Source organism: Haliotis cracherodii, unplaced genomic scaffold (assembly GCF_022045235.1).
Source record: "Haliotis cracherodii isolate W230 unplaced genomic scaffold, xgHalCrac1.p SCAF_10, whole genome shotgun sequence".
NCBI classification, from domain to species: Eukaryota; Metazoa; Mollusca; class Gastropoda; order Lepetellida; family Haliotidae; genus Haliotis; species Haliotis cracherodii.
Window position 1 is genome coordinate 40,806,124 of NW_027266265.1, and position 23,438 is coordinate 40,829,561.

The 23,438-nt window shown below is 40.2% G+C and overlaps 1 protein-coding gene across 1 annotated transcript; it reads left to right on the plus strand.

The window, feature by feature from the left end:
- Positions 1-349: 349 nt before the first annotated feature.
- On the plus strand, positions 350-20,702 carry LOC139453821 (sodium- and chloride-dependent betaine transporter-like). Its single transcript, XM_071235280.1, has 15 exons — positions 350-388; positions 841-1,110; positions 4,814-4,958; positions 5,103-5,234; positions 7,275-7,563; positions 9,873-10,005; positions 10,329-10,463; positions 10,791-10,894; positions 13,303-13,427; positions 13,655-13,767; positions 14,119-14,256; positions 16,327-16,426; positions 17,669-17,769; positions 19,114-19,281; positions 20,580-20,702. Exons 1-15 carry the CDS (start codon positions 350-352, stop codon positions 20,700-20,702), a joined length of 2,115 nt encoding a protein of 704 aa, XP_071091381.1.
- The last annotated feature ends 2,736 nt before the right edge of the window (positions 20,703-23,438 follow it).

Consider the following 23,438-nt stretch of genomic DNA (forward strand, 5'->3'; position numbering starts at 1 on the left):
AGTTGAAGCAGACAGTGAAGACTGAGGTCGACAACGTTCATGATACTGATTTCATAGCAATACTGTTGATAGAATTTGTCTTGCCATAGAACTTGGGGTAGGTAAAATGTCTTATTTTTTCTTATTTTTCAATATGATTGCTGGCTTTAACCTTATTTAGCAGTTTTATAGTTTGAAACTGGAAGTTGTACACTAATGTCGTTGGGGTGAGTGAGTGAGGCCAGGCAAACCAACGATTGATAGCATGCGTAACTATCGACACGAGCCTTAAAACCTTGTTCCTTATTATAGTCGAAATAGCGCACTTGTTGATCACGTCCGTGTCCCTGAAAGTATGAATGGGCGAACTATGGCCATGTTGCAAACGTTACTTGAGAGGAGCTACAAAGTATGTTTGTATGTTTTTTTGTTTAACGCCGTACTCAGCAATATCCCAGCTATCAAATGACGGCACTCTGTAAATAACTTAGTCTGGAACAGACTGTCCAGTGATTGACACCATGAGCATCGATCTAGGCAATTGGGATACGATAACATGCATCAACCATTATCAAGCAAGTGATATACGGAGTATGGTTGACTAGTATATACAGGTAGGAGGCAGTGTTTATACAGTAGAGTAGATATCAGATGTAGTTACTCTGGAGCGGAGAAGCCTGTTATGTACACAGAAAGGGTAGTAAACATATTGACCTACGAAGCCCGTAATATAAACAAAAGGATCATGACTGATTGTCCTGATGGTTCTAGTTTGTAGCTGGATGGTGGTTTGTTGATGTAATTTTCATCGAGCCACAAACTAGAACCATCAGGACAATCAGTCATAATCCTTTTTTTCAGGGGAGGTGTAACACATTCCGTGCAATTGCGGACAAGCATATATTGGAGAAACATCTAGGCCCCTCAAAACCCGAATTAAAGAACATCAAAGCTCAGTCTCCAAAGATGAATCCTAATCAGCTCTATCAGACCATAACAGTGACAACCCAAGCCACAAGCCACCAGTGGGAAAAAGTCAAAGCCCTCACCACCAACCTCAAAATCAGAAAACTACAAGAAGACATATCAGTTGCAGGTTACCTCGCCAATACTGGACTTATAAAAGGCTGGGTTCATACAGCGAGAATATTGCGAAGTGCAGCGTTAACAGTTAAGGAGAAGTAAATAAGCATAGTGTCGTAACTGCTTTCGGGCGTCATGTGCGACCCTAATACAGTTACTAAATGTATTGCCGTTCCTTGTCCTCGTGGTCAATTACGCCAAGACATTGCCACTCGCCTTGTCCTTCAAAAATAATGGAAAAACTTCTACTTTCTGTGCGTCAGTCCACTGTTTATAATTTCCAAAATGAAGGAAACGGTCAAGCCATTCCGCAGCATGGGTCGTGTTTCTGCCAGTGAAATGTTCTGGCATCAAGGTCGAATCTCCCATATTGAAGTCAGGGGGTGGATTTTGTGCGTCGGGGCCTGAGAACGAACTTAATGAGGAAACGTCAGGGAGAACTAATGTAAAAGCTCGTCGGTAGAGGGTGATAAGTCCAAATTCTGTTCAGAAATAGGAGGAGAGGGGTCCTGGGGAGGAGTGGGCGGTAGGGGTGGTTGGGAGGGCGGTTGATTTATGACAACACCAGTTTTATACTCACATAGTTTTACTTACTCTCAGCCCATCTATCAATACAGGACAGGATCAGACCGACTAGACTCGTCACTAACTGGGGAAACTTAGAACGATCGGGATTCGACTCGATCGATTGCAAACCGCGCTCTCCTCTCCTAATGTTGAGGGTATCATTTTATAGTGTTCGATCCTGTCCTGTCCTTGTCACATGTCACAATACCTCCTTTTGATTCGTTAAAAGTTAGATCTGACCATGAACTCATGTGTGTCGTAATCGGAAAAATACAGAAGCCTACGTGCCATATTGCTCATCTCTCTATTGATTTTATGACACGCATCCGGAAGCTCCAAATGAAATATACCTTGAAACTCTCTATTTGTTTCATTAACTAATGGACGATAGCCAGGAACCAATCCAATGATAATTATGAAATGTCCAGAATACACTTGTGATAAATGTGAAATGTCTTTTATCTATTGATTCCTTTCAAACTAAAAGTTCTGTCACAAACTATATCTAATGCAACTCCTCATTGCAGCTATAATGGTTTTATTTGTTATCATTTTCTAATGTTTTTGAGATGCATTTTTAACCTTATAGCACTAGTTAAATGACTCGTGTCTTTGGGTATCCAGTGTTCAATTTGTTTGAGATTCGAGTATTCCAGTCTTCATGGTCTGGTGCCAAAACATTATAAGCAAAGGACTCGGATGGGACAAAGGGAAAGTTATTCGATTTGTGTGTGTGTGCGTGCGTGCGTGCGTGCGTGCGTGCATGTTTGCATGCGTGTGTTAGGAGTGTATATTATTAAATCATGTGTCTTTTATGACAGTGGCTTAGGGTCCTGCCACTACTGGCGTCTTGGACTAAAAAGCAACAAAAACAAATATACATCATGAGTTGTGGAAAATGAACAAATATTTAATGAATTATGTATCAGGTCAGCCAAATCCAACACGTTACATGTGTTGTGAAGTATTGTCTTGTGGTCTCATCAATATCTTATGATGATTAGGACTAATGTCCTCCATAAACTGACAAACTAAAGTCTTGCAAGTATGTAAACAATTGGAGACAAGTGTACTGCAAGTATTGTTATGTGGAATATTCAATACTTTTCTTTTATTTATAAGTCCTTTCCAATTTGGCCCATGGTCATTATACATTGTAAGATGGTCATTAGTTAGTAAGGCGTCGACCATTACATTTTCATGTTCATATTTGTTCCCGAAAATACTTATAATTCTAAATATTAATAAAATATATTGTCTCAGATTGGTCACCTCCTTGCATGCGTAGAAGCGGAAAGAAAACTAACAATCCCAGCAGCCATATCTACTGACTATTACGCTGTCAATTCATATATTCGCATATACTCAACTTACTTTGGATTGTAGGAATTATCTAGTGTCCATCTGACTGTAACTGTGACGCTTGAATGCCTGTAGCGCAGCGTGATAGCACACATTACTGATGTTTTAGCTGTATATGTGTGAAAGAACAATCGCACCTTTGAATATCTTATTCACACAGGAATACTCATATTCGTTGTTTTAACTACTACCATGAATATTTTCTCAACGGCCCAGCTGTTAGACAGAAATGTAACGTCAGTAGTTCATCATCAATAAGAACTGTTATAGAGGAAACAAAATCAATCAACCTTGCATTCCTTAAACTTGTAAGCAGAAACTGAACCGCCAAATGAATGTCACTGAAAGGCAAAGAGTTGGGTGAGTGAATGAATGAGTTACAATTTAGAGTCACAAATACTAAGCAAAGACAAGGAGTCGATATGTAAAGTGGTTCAATTTAGGAGTTTTCCAATTCACCAAGATGTACAATGTATTGCATTTAAACAGTTATGTCGTTTGCAATGCCAGCTGTCATACAAAAGTGCCCGACATTCAATAATAGTGCTTCCCAGCTGCTTCCTGCGAAGTTTCAAGTCAACAATCAACTTTTGCAAACCAACAGACGTCTGGACAACTCGCCTGCCATATATAAAATATATTTTCCTTGCAATGTGTTGTCACACGCATTTTAAATGTCTATCTTTCAATACGTTGTTATTTCTGAGATAAAGATATATAGGGTCCACTTTATTATCAATTATTAAAAAAAAATGGCTGTTTTACATGTAACTAGTATGAACTGATTATATTCCAGACAAACAAAGTAAGGGATCATGAATATGTTTGGAGATAATTTTATGAAATCGTGTGCTTACTATTCACCTAAGAATATATCCCCCCTCTCCCCAAAATAGGAAATATTCGTGATCCCCTGCTGTTTATGTTCAGTATATGTCAGCAATATGCATCTGCTGGCTTCAGAGAAAATAATCCGTTTAACTTGATAATTATATTTCTTAATAAATATACCAATTTTGTAAAAGTATTTTATCATGGATCGTCATTATTGTGCGAATCATACTTCCAAACTGGCAGGTTCAAGTCTTCAGTCAGTTTGGAGAAAGTAATACCCCCTCCTAACTTGGAGAAGTTACAAGTTAACACCCTCATAAACTGGAAGGTTCGTATCTTCAGTCGGATTGGAGAAGTTACAAGTTAACAAACTCCTAAACTGGAAAGGTTAATGTCTTCATTTGGTTTGGAGAAGTTACATGTTAACACACTGCTCAACTGGTAGGTTCATGTCTTCTGTCGGTTTGGAGTTACAAGTTAACACACTCGTAAACTGGAAGGTGTCTTCATTTGGTTTGGAGTTGACAGGCAGCTGATGATGGAGGACACTCACTACAAAATATTGTATTTTCTTCAGCTAACCCCTTAAAACTATGGAAGTTCAAGAGGAAGGTACTGTTTTATCCACACATGACCCCAATACTAAGGTAAGATTATGTCCTGTCATATCATAATTCAGGTTAGCTGTAATAAACTTCATGTGTCTGTCTGTGCAAATAAATAAAAGCAACAAAAACATTGCCGTTTCTAAAGAAATAATCCAAAGACTATATCCCAATATGCAAGTTTATTTTTAATCACTATCAACAATTGAGGTTACCAGGAGTTCGCGAAAAGGTATGTCAATTGTTCACCTGAAAAAACAAAAAAAACATGTTGCACATTTTACAAAAAAGACTCTGCAGTTATGAACAAAGCAAAGCCCTTTTCCTAAATATATACTGCTTGCACAAATGTAACAATAACAAAGAATACAATACTATTACAGGAAGATAATCACGAAAATCATGAAGATGTGAATCTGAGGAAAACACAATGGTCCAACAAGTTGCAGGGTATCCTTGCTCTTCTCGGATTCTCAGTGGGTCTAGGCAACCTGTGGAGGTTCCCTTATCTCTGTCAAAGGAACGGTGGTGATAAGACTTTTATGGATGTGCAGCTTAATCTCTCTAATATTTGTTGAGGTCATATACCTTACAAACAAGGGTCAGGGCCACTATAATCTTATCAATGAAACAAGAACTGGCACATTAGTTTTATCCCTGTTTATTTCACAGGGGCGTTCCTGATTCCGTATGTCATCTCGACAGCTGTGGTAGCCGTCCCGCTCTTTATTCTTGAAGTTGCTCTCGGTCAGTTTTCAGCCCAAGGACCAATCAAGGTTTGGGCAATATGTCCACTGATGAAAGGTAAGGCCACAACACACAAAGTGTAAAGTATACCTTTAGTGTAATGGTTAATATTTTGACACTGATTATGTTTCAGTAACTAATATCGAACAGCATACAAAGAAGTTGCTCCGGAATGTGAGTACTGCCCAAATATTTGACATAATATGAGTTTTTAGAATTCTAATAACCCATTTGATGTTGTAAATACATTTCCTGTAATGGGGTTTTACTCTGTTCACAGTTCTATATGATGATGTCATTGTTAGTTTCCAAGACACAAGTTTCTCTATGCGAATAAAACTTTGTATTTCTATTTTCTAAAATACAAAGGTCAGTGCCATTTATGTCACAGGTCAGTACCATTGTTCAGGTTATTATAGAAAACTTAGGTGCATACATTAAGCTTGTTGCATCTTAAGTAATGTACTGAACAAATCAAGGTCGTGATAAGGTCGGTATCAGTTAAATGTTCAGTAGTTATGTAATTCAGATATGATTTATTGATACCGATAGAGTAATGATATATAATTCATGTTACTCTGATTAGTTGCCCGGAATACATTACTGATGTAACCGGATGTCACCCGATCTCATCTCAATAAGCAGGTTCCCAACAAAGCCGGTTGTAGTCGTCACGTCTCTCCTCCAACAAAATTCTAAAACTATTGCACCATTAGTAATTAATAGAGTGAATTCTAACAACTCTTTTCAGTCCTTAAACCCTTAAATTTAAGTGTTACAGTTGTGTTTTTCCAGATCATAAGGTAAATTATTGTGGGGCAATGAAGGATTCTTCTTTATATGGCTAGAAGGGACTTCTTGCAAGAGTTTGAAAATCAAGACAGGGGAGACATGTTTCTAATATACCCCATAGACCTAATAGAACTCATCAGTAGGTGTTGGACAGTTACTACCCTGAGGCTCAGATACAGTTTCCTTTTCAGAATATTGTGAATTTTATCATTACATTTGCTCAGATGTATCCACTGTTATGAGTGAGTGAGTGAGTATGGTTTTACGCCGCTTTAGCAATATTCCAGCAATATCACGGCCCAGAAATGGGCTTCACACATTGTACCCATGTCGGGATTCGAACCCGGGCCTTCGGCGTGACGAGCGAACGCATTATCCACTAGGCTACCCGATCGCCCCCACTGTTATGATGTTAACGGGAAGAATATTGATATGCTGGTTGATTCTGGATCTGATAAGAATGTCATTTCATCATTTACTTATGACATGTTATTCAGGACATTTCCACTTGCTCATACAAACAGAAGGTGCGAAGGTTATGAATAGGAGAAACCTTGTATCTATTTGGGATGAAGAACAGTCTTAATAATTGGGAGGTACCAAACATAAGGGACCGAGAACAATGGGGAGTCAGAGGACTTGGTACTTAGGATGCATGCGTAACATTTCGGATGTGAGGTCCACATATTTGCCTTGTTCTTCCTGAAATCTTGTAAATCACATTAGTGTGTGTGTGTGTGTGTGTGTGTGTGTGTGTGTGTGTGTGTGTGTGTGTGTGTGTGTGTGGCTGCTTGTACTTTTCCGGACTAATGCCGATTTATAGTGCTAGCTCACTGAGATACCATGCCGCAGTTTAACATGAATACCCCACTCAGACACAGCAAACTGACTCAGTCCTTGTGCATGTACCTGTGTGTGTGTGTGTGTGTGTGTGTGTGTGTGTGTGTGTGTGGCTGCGTGTACTTTCCCGGACTAATGCCGATTCATAGTGCTAGCTCACTGAGATACCATGCCGCAGTTTAACATGAATACCCCACTCAGACACAGCAAACTGACTCAGTCCTTGTATTAGCCATTTATACCGAGCGACAGACAGGGTAATAACAAGTACCATCTTTTAACGTCTTTGCGTATGAAGCGGGCAGGGAAGGAACCCCGGACGCTCTACCACTAGACCACGGCGGCGGTCGGTTCAGTTTGGGAATCAACATATAACACTATGTCATGCATTTGTCACATATTGTCACTGAAGTTTCCGTCACGATCTACTTACATCAAGAACATTTCTCACGTTTTTACATTTAGGCATTGGTTTTTGCATACTGTTCGTCACCTGCATCGTCGTCCCGTACTACAGCATGGTGTTTGCCTGGGCCCTCTACTACCTGTACAGCTCCTTCTCTACCGTCCTGCCCTGGACCACTTGTGACAACTCATGGAACACGCTGCAGTGTACGAATGTAGGTGGTAAGACAACATATACAGACACTAATAATACCGAATATGCAAGTGAAGACATCTTTCGTGGAAACAGCAGCAGCAAACAGGAGTCTCCACGCAAGTTTGGTCATACATCGACAGAAGAGTTCTGGCAGTGAGTCTTTACCCAGTATCCTTATTTCATATAGGGGCACAGGTGGCCCAGTCGTCTAAGGCGCCGTGATTCGCTGTGCAGAGTCGCGTCCCTTGGGCACGCCAGAAACCTATGATTGTGGGTTCGAATCCCGGTTCGCCCCAATTATGTTTCTAGGTTTGTCAGCACCTTACCCGTGCTCATGGGTTTCATCGAAGTGGTAAACGTCTGAGGCCTGCATCACTTCGGGCTTTCCTCCCACATTAAGCTGACACGCCGTGATATAACTGTAATACTGTTAAAAGCGGCGTTAAACCCAACTCACTCACTCACTCCTTATTTCAAATGGTTTATGAAGATGTGGTCCGAGTTGTAAAGGGTGTCGGCACATGGAAACTTCAGTGTGAGTATCACTGATCATGAATGCCTTAAACCAGAGGTTTATAATCATTAAGTCGCATGTTTTCGTATTTACTCACCAACTTCTACAATGCCAATCAAACAGTTTGAAAACCTTGTCAAATGCATTTCCATATAAACACACTGAATCCTGATTTCTTTTCAAATTTTATTTACTTTAACTTTCTACCTGTCCATGTACCCTTTAAAGCAATGTCTGTCCGTCTGTTAGTCCATGAGCCCGGATGTGTAACGAGAGAGGCCTATTGATTTGGTGACATTAAATTTTGATGGTTCACATTGTGTTGCATTGATGTCCGGTCATCTAATGTCCGTGCCTGAGGCGTGTCAGACCCCTGTGGTCATAAATCCAAATCCATGCTTCGACATGATTCCTTTTTTAACACTAAGTCAGTACTCGTGGGTTTAATTTAATAAAAGTGGTAAACATCTCTGAAGTGGATGGGTTTTCCTCTCACTTGAAGCTGAGATCGAAGCCCATTTTAGGTGTCTCCTACCTTGACATTACTGAAATATTGCTAATTTGCTGCAGATAATAAGACATCAGCGTTGTATATCTAATTACAAGTAACAGACGCCATATATATATTACACATATGACTGCTTGTGCAACATTATTTCATGGTGAATAGTTAAAAAGCGGTTCCAAACTATTTTGCAAAACGAACATATTTCGTAAACGTTTCTCTTCACTCATAAGCAGCAGAATCTCCGCGTTGTACACATCAAATGTAATTCAAAACTAAGAAATCGTTTTTAGTTCCAACAACTTCAGTAAACCCACTGTCGAGTCACTTGACTTTCTGGTCAAGCCTCTATTCTTTTACAGTCCGCCATTGTATGACAGGAGTACTGCTGAAGTAAGAAGAGTTCTATGGATGAAGAAATTCTTTATTACAATTAGTGCGACGTTTCGGTGTAGATCCTAACACCTTTATCAAGCAAGTGATAAAGGTGTTAGGATCTACACCGAAACGTCGCACTAATTGTAATAAAGAAGTTGTTCATCCATAGAACTCGTCTTACTTCATCACTCCAACTTCTAAATCCCACTCAAAGAAGGAGTACTGCTGTGCGGCGGCAGACAGCAAACTCACATCTGTATGCACATTGTGTGAGTGCCGGGCGCTGCAGTTGGGGCAGGACGTGCATACCCTTTCCTCGAAGATCTGATATCATCACTGAGTTATAGAGATCCTTCCATGTAATCGTCATCTCTTGCTTTGCCTTAAATGTTTTCCCCAAGAATGTGGAAGTAGTCCGTCAGTGTTTCCGTCATTTCAAGAATACAGTCTCGTGAATATCGTATGAACGTCAAAAGGTGCCGTTCATACTCTTATTAACGTTAGTTTCCGACCTCTCGTCAAATCGGAAAGCCGCACATCGTGTAAACTTCACATAAAAATAGTATCCATTCCACATACTTTAGTTAGAATTACCCGCTATGAACTGTTACTGACAAATATTATGAGAAAGGAATAGAAACGGTGTAAGTAAGACCATATGCTATTATATCCACAATGCCTATAATTGAATGAGATAAACATCTTATTTCACAAACCTTATGCCCTACTCATTATATATATGAGTATTGTCTTACTGATTTAGCCGACTTATTGTCATTACACCAAAAGAGTTTCTTCGCTCAGTTGAAATATTGTTTTGATTAAGAGAAAGCTAACCATTATTTTTAATTATAAAAAAACAACAAAACTTCTGAACTAAACTGCAGAAAACAGATAATCTCCATGTTATCTTACATGCCAGACGATGCCAAGCATCCAAATTACTTCCTTTGTCTGTAGGCGAATTAAGTTGACGGATTTATAATAATGTGGAAGAACCATATTCCAGAAATATTGCTGAAGAAGTCAGCGTTGATCCCAATCCACTTACTTCATCCATCCAAGGTACAAGGCTCTAGGTGTTTCGTCAGGGATAGATGACCTCGGGGAAATGCAACCACATCTCGTCATCTGCTGGTTCCTCACGTGTGCTATCATCTTTCTTTGTATGATGAAAGGAATCAGATCTCTTGGAAAGGTATCATTCACCCGCTGTCAAATTACGATAAAAGGGCATGAACTGTCTTTGAGTGGAATCTGGGAGTATGATAACCAAAACAAGCTTTAAATGCTACGTATAAACAACTTCTTTCTCATGTTCGTTTCGACGATATATATGTCTCGTTGACACTCCCAACAGAGAATTCATTTGCCCTCTATATATTAGCAGAAGACAACATAGAAAATAAAATATAGTCATCCCCTCTAATTGTTTTTCATGTCATTAACACATTTCTTATTTATATCCGTCCTGAATCTGTTCATTGTTATTGGTGCCACTGTATTAATATCTGACAACAGGTGGTGTATGTGACAGCGTTGATGCCGTACTTCCTACTGCTGGTGTTGTTGGTGAGGTCGTGCACGATGCCGGGTGCTGTGGATGGGATTCTCATCTACCTAACCCCCAACTTCAACCTCCTTCAACATCCTCAGGTACTCGGAAATGTGCACTACAGTAAACTGCGGTTATACCGAACTCAAAGGGACTACTACTTTTAGTTCGTTATAACCGTAATTCGTTATAAGCATATATACAGTATAACTACAGCAAATAGTCGGGACTAAATAGTTAGTTCGTTATATCCGTTAGTTCGTTATAAGCGTGTTCGTTATAACCGTAGTTTTCTGTATATAATAATTGCAATGATGTTATTAGTGTCGGGGACGTGCTAATCATACACACAAGCCTATGTATGTATATTATATCATCATAACGTTTAAAGTGGACAAATAAATATGTTGTAATTGATTTATCTTCAGGTGTGGTTAGAGGCCCTGATGCAAGTGTTCAATTCGGTTGGTACTGCCATGGGAACGGTAATCGTCATGGCGAGCCACAATTCATTTCATTCAAATCTTATAAGGTAAAGTTCCTTTCCACTTTTTCTCATGAAAGCGATTTTCGTAAATGGCTGGAGGAACTTAATTATCTAATCACCACTCGCTTTTTGGTGAAGATTTAAATGTTCTGGTGGCCTGAAGATGGGCCATGGATGTTTTTTTAAAGATAGAAATAAACAGAATGTAAACAAACAATTCCGATTGTTTCTTACACAAGTTATGATGAAATGTTTAAGTTTTCTTTTTCCCAAAAAGAGATAAACTATTGATAGTACGCGACATATTTGGTACAATCGTAATGCTGCGGTCATGTTAATACAGCCTTACATAGTTTGTACTTTGTTTATAAGAAAAAAGAATTAAAGGTATGTTTCGGAACACCATTTGACATTGACATTAACGACAAACAATACCTTATAGCCAAATGCATAAAGGTTATAGCCTTGTCATTTCTATTTCAATATGGGGGGGTATCAGATAACCCACCTACACTTGTACATATTGCTTATCCTTTCAAAACATGCAACCTCCATAACATCTAATATAAACGGTTCTTGATCATGATCACTTAAACAACACAACATAAATAAATCGTACAATGTGTCACAAAATCAAAAGAAACTAATCCAGCACGGAACTGGGTCTTTGTTCTCGTTTATTTGGACATTTCTGATTTCATCTTTTTTTAACATTTTTTAAAGAACATTTCCAGCCATTACTGCTGCTAATATTAATAATAAATTGTGGAATATTTCTGACACCTTCTTTCTTCTCCCCTGTGGAAAATAGTAAACCCACTTGTAGTCCTGTAGCTGGAAAAAAAATCAGTTAAGAGGCACCCATGACTCTTACAAATGCATATTTATAAGTTGAATCAAAGGATGATGACATATTTGCTGGCACAACATTAAATATGTAATTTTGATCACTTTATACTTCACGTTCCCAATAATCGGTATTCTACACAAACGAAAAATAGTAACTGTGCTTCATGTAAAGTGGTATAAATGTTGTTACTGACAATAACATATTTGGTCATTCATCTGATCAGTGTTTTATCATAACACATTCACTTACTAAAGCCATACAAGGTAACAGGAGAGCGACACCTCCTAAAAGAACAAATAAAAAACAACTCAGTTAACAATGTCGACATCGGGTGAGACCAACATTTGCGTTGATGCAGACGAAGCAGCGGTAACGCGTTGAAGACACCAGATGATACCGTGGGATGTTGTTCCAAATGTCAACCAAAGATTGAGCTTGCGTTACCGGCTGGTTCTGGTCCTGTCGCAGGCGTCGTTTTATCTCATCCTAGACATGTTCTTTTGGGGAGAGATCTGGAGAAACATCCGGCCATGGCAGTAGAGCAATGTTATGCTGCCTCAAAAAGGCTGTTACCACAAGTGTATCAAGTGGGCGGGCATTATCCTGCTTCAACATGGCGTTACATCAATGCATTTGCACAGAGGGTAGAAAATGATCTCAAACGATATCGTCCCGGTAGTGTACGCCACTCATAGGATGTTGTGCTCCCTCAACCGGCTGCGCACAGTTCTGCCACCAATTGGTCTCAACCCAGGAATTGTTGGAGCTGTTAATATGGCAGTTTGGTATCAATTCCGTAGATGCACCAACCGAAAATGGTTGTCGTCACACTTGGACGAACGGCACATTGTAAGTCATGATTGCTGCCCTGCTGTTAATAACGTCTCCAAGGAGATGATATTGTGCATCGTTGAACATTACAATGTCTGACAACCGGTTCGCAGCATACCAACGGCACGTTGACGTTGATTTACAGCAAGATGTGGCTTTACGTTAACATTATTTTCTACGGTTAAACAAAAGTGTTTTATGACCACTTAATAGCTAAACAGCTTGGGAGAATCATGCTTAATAGCTCAACGGTTGGGAGAATCATGCTCTCATAAAAAACGCAAACATCCAAATTGTGCGCCGTTCATTATCATGCATGTCCAAATTGTGGATCGCGACTTTGAAGTCGAGTAGATGTCTTCATGAAAATGTGCTGAAAGATGCCTTTTAAACTTCAGAAAAACAATTATTGATGTTGCTTTTTATATCACGTAATATTGTAGACTCGCGAAGATCCGGGGTAGACCAGGTCTTAGCAACCTATGCTTGCCGTGAAAGGCGACTATGCTTGTCGTAAGAGGCGACTGAGGGGATCTGGTGGTCAGGCTCGCTGACTTCGTTGATACATGTCATCGTATGCCAATTACGTGGATCGATGCTCATGATGTCAATCACTGGATTGTCTGTCCAGATTCGATTATTTACAGACCACCGTCATATATCTGGAATATTGCTGATTGCGGCGTTGAACAACAAACAAACAAACAAAGAAAACGTTATGCTGTAAGCATGAATACGAGAAGAAACTGTGATGTGAGACTTTTACATCCAGGGACTCTATCATCGTGACTGTAATTGGGGCGCTGACGAGTTTATTTGCTGGCCTCGTGGTTTTTGCAACAGTCGGTTTCCTGGCGCATAGTCTACAACAACCTGTAGTCGACGTCATCACATCCGGTAAGCATCTTAGACTCAGATTACAGTTTTCGTAAGCATTTATCTGAATGAAGAGAATGTCAGGGTATTGTATGGCATTGAGTTTGGTCATGTCATACCTGTGAAAAGGATGCCATACTTAATTTCCATGTCCATTCATTTACACATTAGTTCGGTATGTTGTAGTATGTTGTGAATGACAATAAAATCGACAATAAAGCCTATGTCCATAAGATTTCACTTTTCAGGTCCTGGTATAGGATTCATCGTCTACCCAGAAGCAGTTGCTCTACTTCCGCTTCCTCAGCTCTGGTCTGTCTTTTTCTTTGTAACAGTCCTGATGATGGCGATCGACTCATTGGTAACCAAACACAAAACCATAAAATCATTCACTATGTGTGATATGTAACAATTAAATGGAATTGTCTGTGGATCAGAATACATACATGCTACTAACCTAATGACACACATACACACACACACACGTACACACACACACGTACACACACACACGTACACACACACACACACGTACCCCCCCCACACACGTACACACACACACACACACACACGTACCCCCCCACACACACGCACGCACACACACGCACGCACGCACGCACGCACGCACACACAAACACAAGCGCGCATGCACAAACACCTTACACGCAGTTCCATAGGCATTTTGAACCGTAGCGCGGATTTTTATTAATAGTTCGGACACGTCGAAACTGCTGTTGGTTGCATAGAGGATCTTCTACCACGACGGTTTCACACCAAGCATATTCAGAGTACTTTGGCTGCTGTGTTTATGGGAGTTGTATTCCTTGTCGGCCTAATATTCACAACTAGGGTAAGTTTGTGGTTGCAATATAACAATAAATGTCAAAAACATGTACGTCTTAAAGTTTGAACACGTATATTATGATACCCTCACCTCATCGTGTATGTAGATCACTAGATATAACACGTGAATACAGATACCTTCCAATCTCCTGTGTATGTAGTTCCCCTCCATTCAACACGTGTATACAGATACCTTCCTCTCCATCCTGTGTATGTAGATCCCATCCATTCAACACGTGAATACAGATACCTTCCACTCCCTCCTATGTATGGAGATCCCCTCCATTCAAAAGTGTATACAGATACCTTCCACTGCATCCTGTGTATGTAGATCCCCTGCATTCAACACGTGTATACAGATACCTTCCACTCCATCCTGTGTATGTAGATCCCCTCCATTCAACACGTGAATACAGATACCTTCCACTCCATCCTGTGCATGGAGATCCCCTCCATTCAACACGTGAATACAGATACCTTCCACTCCATCCTGTGTATGTAGATCCCCTCTATTCAACACATGAATACAGATACCTTCCACTCCATCCTGTGTATGTAGATCCCCTCCATTCAACATGTCAATACAGATACCTTCCACTCCATCCTGTGTATGTAGATCCCCTCTATTCAACACGTGAATACAGATACCTTCCACTCCCTCCTATGTATGTAGATCCCCTCTATTCAACACGTGAATACAGATACCTTCCACTCCCTCCTGTGTATGTAGATCCCCTCCATTCAACACGTGTATACAGATACCTTCCACTCCCTCCTGTGTATGTAGATCCCCTCCATTCAACACGTGTATACAGATACCTTCCACTCCATCCTGTGTATGTAGATCCCCTCCATTCAACACGTGTATACAGATACCTTCCACTCCCTCCTGTGTATGTAGATCCCCTCCATTCAACACGTGTATACAGATACCTTCCACTCCCTCCTGTGTATGTAGATCCCCTCCATTCAACACGTGTATACAGATACCTTCCACTCCCTCCTGTGTATGTAGATCCCCTCCATTCAACACGTGTATACAGATACCTTCCACTCCCTCCTGTGTATGTAGATCCCCTCCATTCAACACGTGTATACAGATACCTTCCACTCCATCCTGTGTATGTAGATCCCCTCCATTCAACACGTGTATACAGATACCTTCCACTCCCTCCTGTGTATGTAGATCCCCTCCATTCAACATGTGTATACAGATACCTTCCCCTCCCTCCTGTGTATGTAGATCCCCTGCATTCAACTCGTGTATACAGATACCTTCCACTCCCCCCTGTGTATGTAGATCCCCTCCATTCAACACGTGTATACAGATACCTTCCACTCCATCCTGTGTATGTAGATCCCCTCCATTCAACACGTGTATACAGATACCTTCCACTCCACCCTGTGTATGTAGCTGCCTTCCATTCAACACGTGAATACAGATACCTTCCACTCCCTCCTGTGTATGTAGATCCCCTCCATTCAACATGTCAATACAGATACCTTCCACTCCCTCCTGTGTATGTAGATCCCCTCCATTCAACACGTGTATACAGATACCTTCCACTCCCTCCTGTGTATGTAGCTGCCTTCCATTCAACACGTGTATACAGATACCTTCCACTCCCTCCTGTGTATGTAGATCCCCTCCATTCAACACATGAATACAGATACCTTCCACTCCCTCCTGTGTATGTAGATCCCCTCCATTCAACACATGAATACAGATACCGCCCACTCCATCCTGTGTATGTAGATCCCCACCATTCAGCATGTCAATACAGATACCTTCCACTGCATCTTGTGTATGTAGATCCCCTCCATTCAACACGTGTATACCGATGACTTCCACTCCATCATGTATAATTATGTAGGCCACCGTACATCCCACTTGGTTTCAGGGAGAATTTCAAAGCCTGCTTAGTCAATTATAAAATTAGTTTCCTTGCCATCAAGCGTCAGTGATAACTGTTGTCAATGTAATTTGAAATCACACTACCCGCCAATTTATTTCATAACAGTCATATTTCTTGTGTGAAGGCCTTGATAAATGTGTGGGTGTACATGTTTATTCCAGGGAGGAGTCTACGCATATCAGTTAACCGACTGGTACACTTGGGCAGTGACCAGTTTCGTCATTGCCATACTTGAATGTGTGATCGTTGGCTGGTGCTACGGTATTGAACATTTCAACATATATAGTCGATTTGTCTATTTGGTCAAAGAACACGTTGTCCTCTTTGAGTGACGTGGCATATTGCTATAGTTGACTTTCACAACGTTTGCAAAATATCAAATCATGAGATGATATTAAGTACTATTTGAATATACTGTTTATCATTCTGAGGGGCGGTAGCCTAGTGGTTAAAACGTTCGCTCGTCACGCCGAAGACCCGGGTTCGATTCCCCACATGGGTACAATGTGTGAAGCCATTTTCTGGTGTTCCTCGTCGTAATATTGCTGGGACATTGCTAAAAACCATACTCACTCACTCACTTTGATATTAAGCTAGAAATGAGCCACATTGTAGTTACTTCATGTAAATGGCATTGCTTGAATGTTTGCCCGAATATGACTGCTGTCATTGCAATCTGTTTTTGAAACCATGCAGTGCTTGGAAATGTCAGTGTTATCATGTAATGTTTTTCACCTGAAAAGACCTGGTAATTATTTTGCCACGTTGTTGCTAATGTCCAGGATCAATTTCATCATTCAATTGGTTGTTCTTCATTGAATATATGCTTATATCTTAATACAGAATGGTTCATTGCATTTACATGTGGCCCTGCGTTCGATATACTAATTGAAACTGAACCCTACAAATTGAAACTGAATCCTACTTATTGAAACTGAATCCTACTAATTGAAACTGAATCCTACCATTTGAAATTGAATCCTACTAGTTGAAACTGAATCCTACTAATTGAAACTGAATCCAACTAATTGGAACTGAATCCTACAAATTGAAAATTGAAAATGAGTTCCGTATTCCAATTGTGAGTGAGTGAGTGGGTGAGTTGGGTTTAACGCCGCTTTTAACAGGGTCAATTTCATCCACAAAGTCATAACGTTTCCATGTAAATACATGTATACAATTCGTCAGATGCTTCAATGTTATTCTTTGGACTAATATGGTACAATGCCATTTTGTGTACTTTCTTAAATCATGTATAATTATGAAGCTGGCATTTTCTAATTACAGTGGAGATAAGTCGTCAATTTCATTCCAAGCTTTAGATATCCTTACAGTTCTTTGTTTCTGAACGTCTAAATATTCAACAGCCATGAAGTATTATTCATTTGCTGTCCTGGCTTTTTGGATCGGTACTGGTGGAACACCCTTAGTTCTGATAATACATGTGTAATGAAACTATTTATATAAATACCCAGTAAGCACCTTTTGTCCTCATGTTGACAGGCGCTGAACGTTTCTCATCTGATGTGGAGGCCATGACAGGAAAGCGCCTGCCTGCAATCTTCAAGATAGTGTGCTTCATCATCCTTCCATTGCTGTTAACTGTAGGTGGCTTGTTGAAGTTCAGTTTAAAAACATCAATGAGTGAGTGAAAATGGTTTTACGCCGCTTTTAGCAATATTCCAGCAATATCACGGCGGGGGACACCAGAAATGGGCTTCATACATTGTACCCATATCGGGAATCGAACCCGGCTCTTCAGCGTGACGAACGAACGCTTTAACCACTAGGCTCCCCACCGCACCCCCCAAAAAAACAAAAAACAAACAACAACAACAACAACAACAACAACAAACAAACAAACAAACAAACAAACAAACAAACAAACCATCAATGAAGACAAAATGCATCACCGTTCACTTACTCATCATTCAATTGGTTGTTCTTCATTGAATATATGCTTACATCTTAATACAGAATGGCTCATTGCATTTACATGTGGTCCTGCGTTCGATATATATATATATACAATGTGAATCTAGCCAAAATTAAAAACGAGAAACGAGTAAAAGCCCATGAGGCGATGGTGATGGTGATACTCATAACTTATTTTTCCACGTTGCTAACCTTCGGGTTACTACTAATTGAAACTGAATCCCACTAATTGAAACTGAAACCTACAAATTGAAACTGAATCCTACTTATTGAAACTGAATCCTACAAATTGAAACTGAATCCTACTAACTGAAACTGAATCCTACTAATTGAAATTGAATCCTACAAACCGAAACTGAATCCTACAAACTGAAACTGAATCCTACAAATTGAAACTGAATCCTACAAATTGAAGCTGAATCCTACTAATTGAAACTGACTCCTACTAATTGAAACTGAATCCTACAAATTGAAACTGACTCCTACAAATTGAAACTGAATCCTACTAACTAAAACTGAATCCTACTAATTGAAATTGAAATCTACAAACCGAAACTGAATCCTACAAATTGAACCTGATTCCTACAAATCGAAACTGAATCCTACTAATTTAAGCTGAATCCTACTAATTGAAGCTGAATCCTACTAACTGAAACTGAATCCTACAAATTGAAACTGAATCATACTAACTGAAACTGAATCCAACTAATTGAAATTGAATCCTACAAATTGAAACTGAATCCTACTTATTGAAACTGAATCCTACAAATTGAAACGGAATCCTACAAAATGAAACAATCCTACAAATTGAAACTGAATCCTACTAATTGAAGTTAAATCCTACAAACTGAACTGAATCCTACAAATGGAAACTGAATCCTACAAATTGAAACTGAATCCTACAAGCTTAAACTGAATCCTACAAATTGAAAGTGAATCTGACGTATTGTTACATTTCTGTCTTTACGTCTGGTGAGGAATGCAGTCTATAAAATAATGGAACATGTCTTCAGATTGCCTTGGGGTTGACGTTGTCTTCATACATGCCGCCTAAGTACGGAGAATATGACTACCCCGAATCTGCCCGTGTCTTCGGCTGGTTTATTGCAGTCCTGCCGGTTCTTCCCATACCAGTTACCATGGTGATTGAAGTATTCAAGAGGGAAGGGTCCCTGGCTCAGGTGGGTGTGCTTTCAGAACTGTACTCAGAAGTTGTTGATGATGTTGATATACTCCAATGAAATTACTTAATAAGCATTTCACATTTTGTCAGTGCAAACATGTCGGTATTTGGTCCAGTTTGGGTAAATTAATGAATATATCGAAATTGTATGTTGTTCATTGATGATCTAAGGCGTCAGACTCTTGAAAAGTGTTGCTTCAAAGAATGTCACCGTTTTTAGCTTGCCAAATGCCAACCTCTAATTGCAACTCGGTTTATTACACTGATATTCTGCTTTAGGGAGTATTTCTTACTTGAATCAGATTCAAAAGATATTTATATTAGTGGATTGTAATTGTGTAATCTTAAGAGAACTTCGTCCTCATAATGTATAGGAGGAGGTACGAAGCTGTACGACAACAGAGATGAGTTCCGTATTCCAATTGTGAGTGAGTGAGTGAGTTTGGTTTAACGCTGCTTTTAACAGTATTCCAGTTATATCGCGGCGTGGCAGCTTAATGTGGGAGGAAAGCCCGAATGATTCTCTGTGTGAGGATCAATGCAATTAGTTTTTGGATTTAAAAGAGGGGATTATCACCAAACTATTCCATGTTCATTTTTTTGGGTCAAAGTTAAAAAAATAATCCCCAAATGGCATAATACCATAGTGAGTGAGTGAGTTGGGTTTAACGCCGCTTTTAACAGTATTCCAGTTATATCGCGGCGTGTCAGCTTAATGTGGGAGGAAAGCCCGAAGTGATGCAGGTCTCAGACGTTTACCACTTCGGTGAAACCCACGAGCACGGGTATGGTGCTGACAAACCTAGAAACATAATCGGGGCGAACCGGGATTCGAACCCACAATCATAGGTTTCTGGCGGGCCCAAGGGACGCAACTCTGCACAGCGAATCGCGGCGCCTTAGACGACTGGGCCATCCGTGCCCCCTTGTCAATAAAGAAGTCAGGGCAAGTAAAACTGAGAGTGGTAGAATGAAGAACGGTCGGGTCATAATGACACACAATCACCCACTCACCTTTCAAGTTCCCGAGCCTCAGCATAAAGCAAATCGTTGTGTTAAAACAAAGGATTGAAACTCACGAAGGTGATGCTGATAAAAGCTATATAAAATGTTTCTCAATATCAGTTATATTTTCTGCAACAGCTACAAACCCAGATATTTTCTCATAACCCAGAATATGTTTGAAGAAAAACGCCTCGCAACAATGTAATTATTGTCACAGGCAATTTCGTATGTTTCAACGACCTGAAGCATAATTATTATTTTCAAGAATTCCCTGAGTGTACCTTGTTTCAGCGTGTGAGAGCAGCCACGAGACCCAGCTCTGCCAGGACACGCTACAGACAACGACACTGCGTGGAGCTTACACCTGAGTCTGCATCCTTGAAGGACAACTTCCTGTTCATCTTCGGTCGATAATACTCAATGAACATCCTTAAGTGTTGCATCAAAATAGAAGCCATTGTGTTCTGGAGGGAAACACAGAGAGCGGATTGCCACCACTCTACTTTTTGTTATACCAGATTTGTCAATATTTGTAATATATTTGTCTTACCTCATAGGATGTAGGCCAAGATTTAAACACAATTTTTTTAGTACGTGTGACTTCATGTTTACGCTGACAGCCATACAACAACCATATCGCGGAATAAAATAGTTCCTCAAAAAGAGGTGACATGAGCCTATAGATGCACAACGTGCTCTTCAGAATCATCTTTCTGCAACACATGTGTTCAAATATTATCACTATTAGATGACAAAGGTCTGTAAAAAACTACCTCAGTAAGTCAGTCACAATGACAGCGCGTCGTAATACATTTACATCCAGTACAAGACGTCATCATGGCCGACACGATAAACGTGACGGGAGAGACTTCCGAAGTTGTTAATGAACCTGTGGCGGTAAGATGTGTTAGTCATCATTGATCAACAGACCGATCATTGAAAGGTGATTAAAGATGCGTCAAACAGACACTAAGGTAAATTCTTAGATTGCTGGAGACGGTCACTGTCGCCCTAGACACGGATCGAGTCGATAGTTTGGATGTGCATTTCTTCGTTTGTTCATTAGGATGGGCCGTAGCGAGGACATTCGTGAACAATCATGCAGTCAAGCTATCTTACATTTCTCAATGTATCCTGAAACGCTGAGACCAAATGATCAGAAAGAACGCTCATGTATGTATTCGTGCTAGGGGACTCCCATGGGTTTCCTTAGGAATGTGGAAGTAGTCCGTCAGTGTTTACGTCATTTCAAGAACACGGTCTCGTGAAAAAACATATGAACATCAAAATGTGTCGTTTACACACATATGAACGTCAATTTCGCGGTCATGTGACCGACCTCTTGTCCAATGGAAAAGCCGTATATCGTGTAAACGTCAAATTAAAAAAAATATTAAAATTTATGTTTCATTAGCATGAGTTATATGAATTTGTGCGAGATATACACATTTTTCATCATCAAGAGTTTACATACACTACATTTCTCGACCGCCTCCGTGGTCTAGTGGTAGAGCGTCCGCCCGGAGAACAGAAGGTCCGTGTTTCATACCTGGGCGCTTCATAAGACGTTAAAAGATGGTACTTGTTGATACCCTGCCTGGCGCTCGACATTAAGGGGCCAAAACAAGGACCGGTCCGCTCGGAGTCATCATACTGTGTCTGAATGTGGTATTCATGTTAAACTGTGGTATGGTATTGTGTCTTGTGTTTGTTGCAGCAGAGGCAAGAAATATTCTTGTGTTTGTTGCAGCAGTGTCAAGTAATATTCTTGTGTTTGTTGCAGCAGAGGCAAGAAATATTCTTGAGTTTGTCGAAGGCATAACTCATTTTTCAATCCCCAAAAGCATTTTATGTACGCTTTAGACAATATCATGGATTTTAAACTCTGCGCATGATCTCACATGAACGTCGTCTACCGCTGAAACTAATGAAAACCAGTGTAAACCATTTTGTTTACTGTTACACGTTACCGACTGAGACAGGATTGAACAGCGTCTCTGTAAATAACGGGATACGTAGCGTGTGGAACCAAAATGAGGACAGGGGTGAATTCCATTATATTGCAAAATGATATTCCTCGAATTTCAGAAGCTTTCACAATTTGTATATTCTAAGCCAATATGCCAAAATACCGAAGATTCGGTTGTTAGACATCAAAGTATATCCTGTAATGAGGACTATAAAAGTTCTTGGTCATTTATACGTCATATGTCGATTCTCGTCAAAATAATATCTGCTCTGTTGCAAGATATGAGTTCCATACTAAATTGCAAGATATTTTAGGAACGCTAAGGGTGCACCCTTGCGGAACGAGACGTGGCAGATACTTAACTGAATTATACAATGACCGGTCCGGTTTTGAAATTACAGCCAGTTATTTCAATTTTGATCATGTCGACATAAACACTTGTAAGTCCTTTGGTAATAGAACATATTTAGAGTGGTGAGGCGTTGTCTATATTAAGCCTAAAATTGTCATTGTCCTCCATGTTGGAATCTCATTTCAAAATCCATCCCAGCAGGGCACAATACAACGATCTAAGGTAGATCATTCCGGTACACTAGGCATACCTTACCTTCACAACACCTAGGGCAACAATGGAGTAGTAATGGTGTGTAATTTCACTGTAAACCGTATAGTGAGTGAGTTGGGTTTAACGCCGCTTTTAGCAGTATTACAGTTGTATCGCGGCGTGTCAGCTTAATGTGGGAGGAAAGCCCGAAGTAATGCAGGTCTCAGACGTTTACCACTTCGATGAAACCCACGAGCACGGGTATGGTGCTGACAAACCTAGAAACATAATTGGGGCGAACCGGGATTCGAACCCACAATCATAGATTTCTGGCGTGCCCAAGGGAAGCAACTCTGCACATCGAATCGCGGCGCCTTAGACGACTGGGCCACCCGTGCCCCAAAACCGTACAGAACAGAGTTTGTTCGTCAATATTGTCAGCAAAGTCAACATAGCAACTTTGCAGATTTAAATACTTTAGGGCATACTTAATCACAAATGCTTGACCAAAGTTAAATTCGAAAAACAGAAACAGCATAAAACGGACCATTTAAAAAGGAAAACTGACACACCTGACCGCCCTAAGAGCTACGATGGCAATGGGATTGAGGTTAACCCAGACACGTATATATTTTGT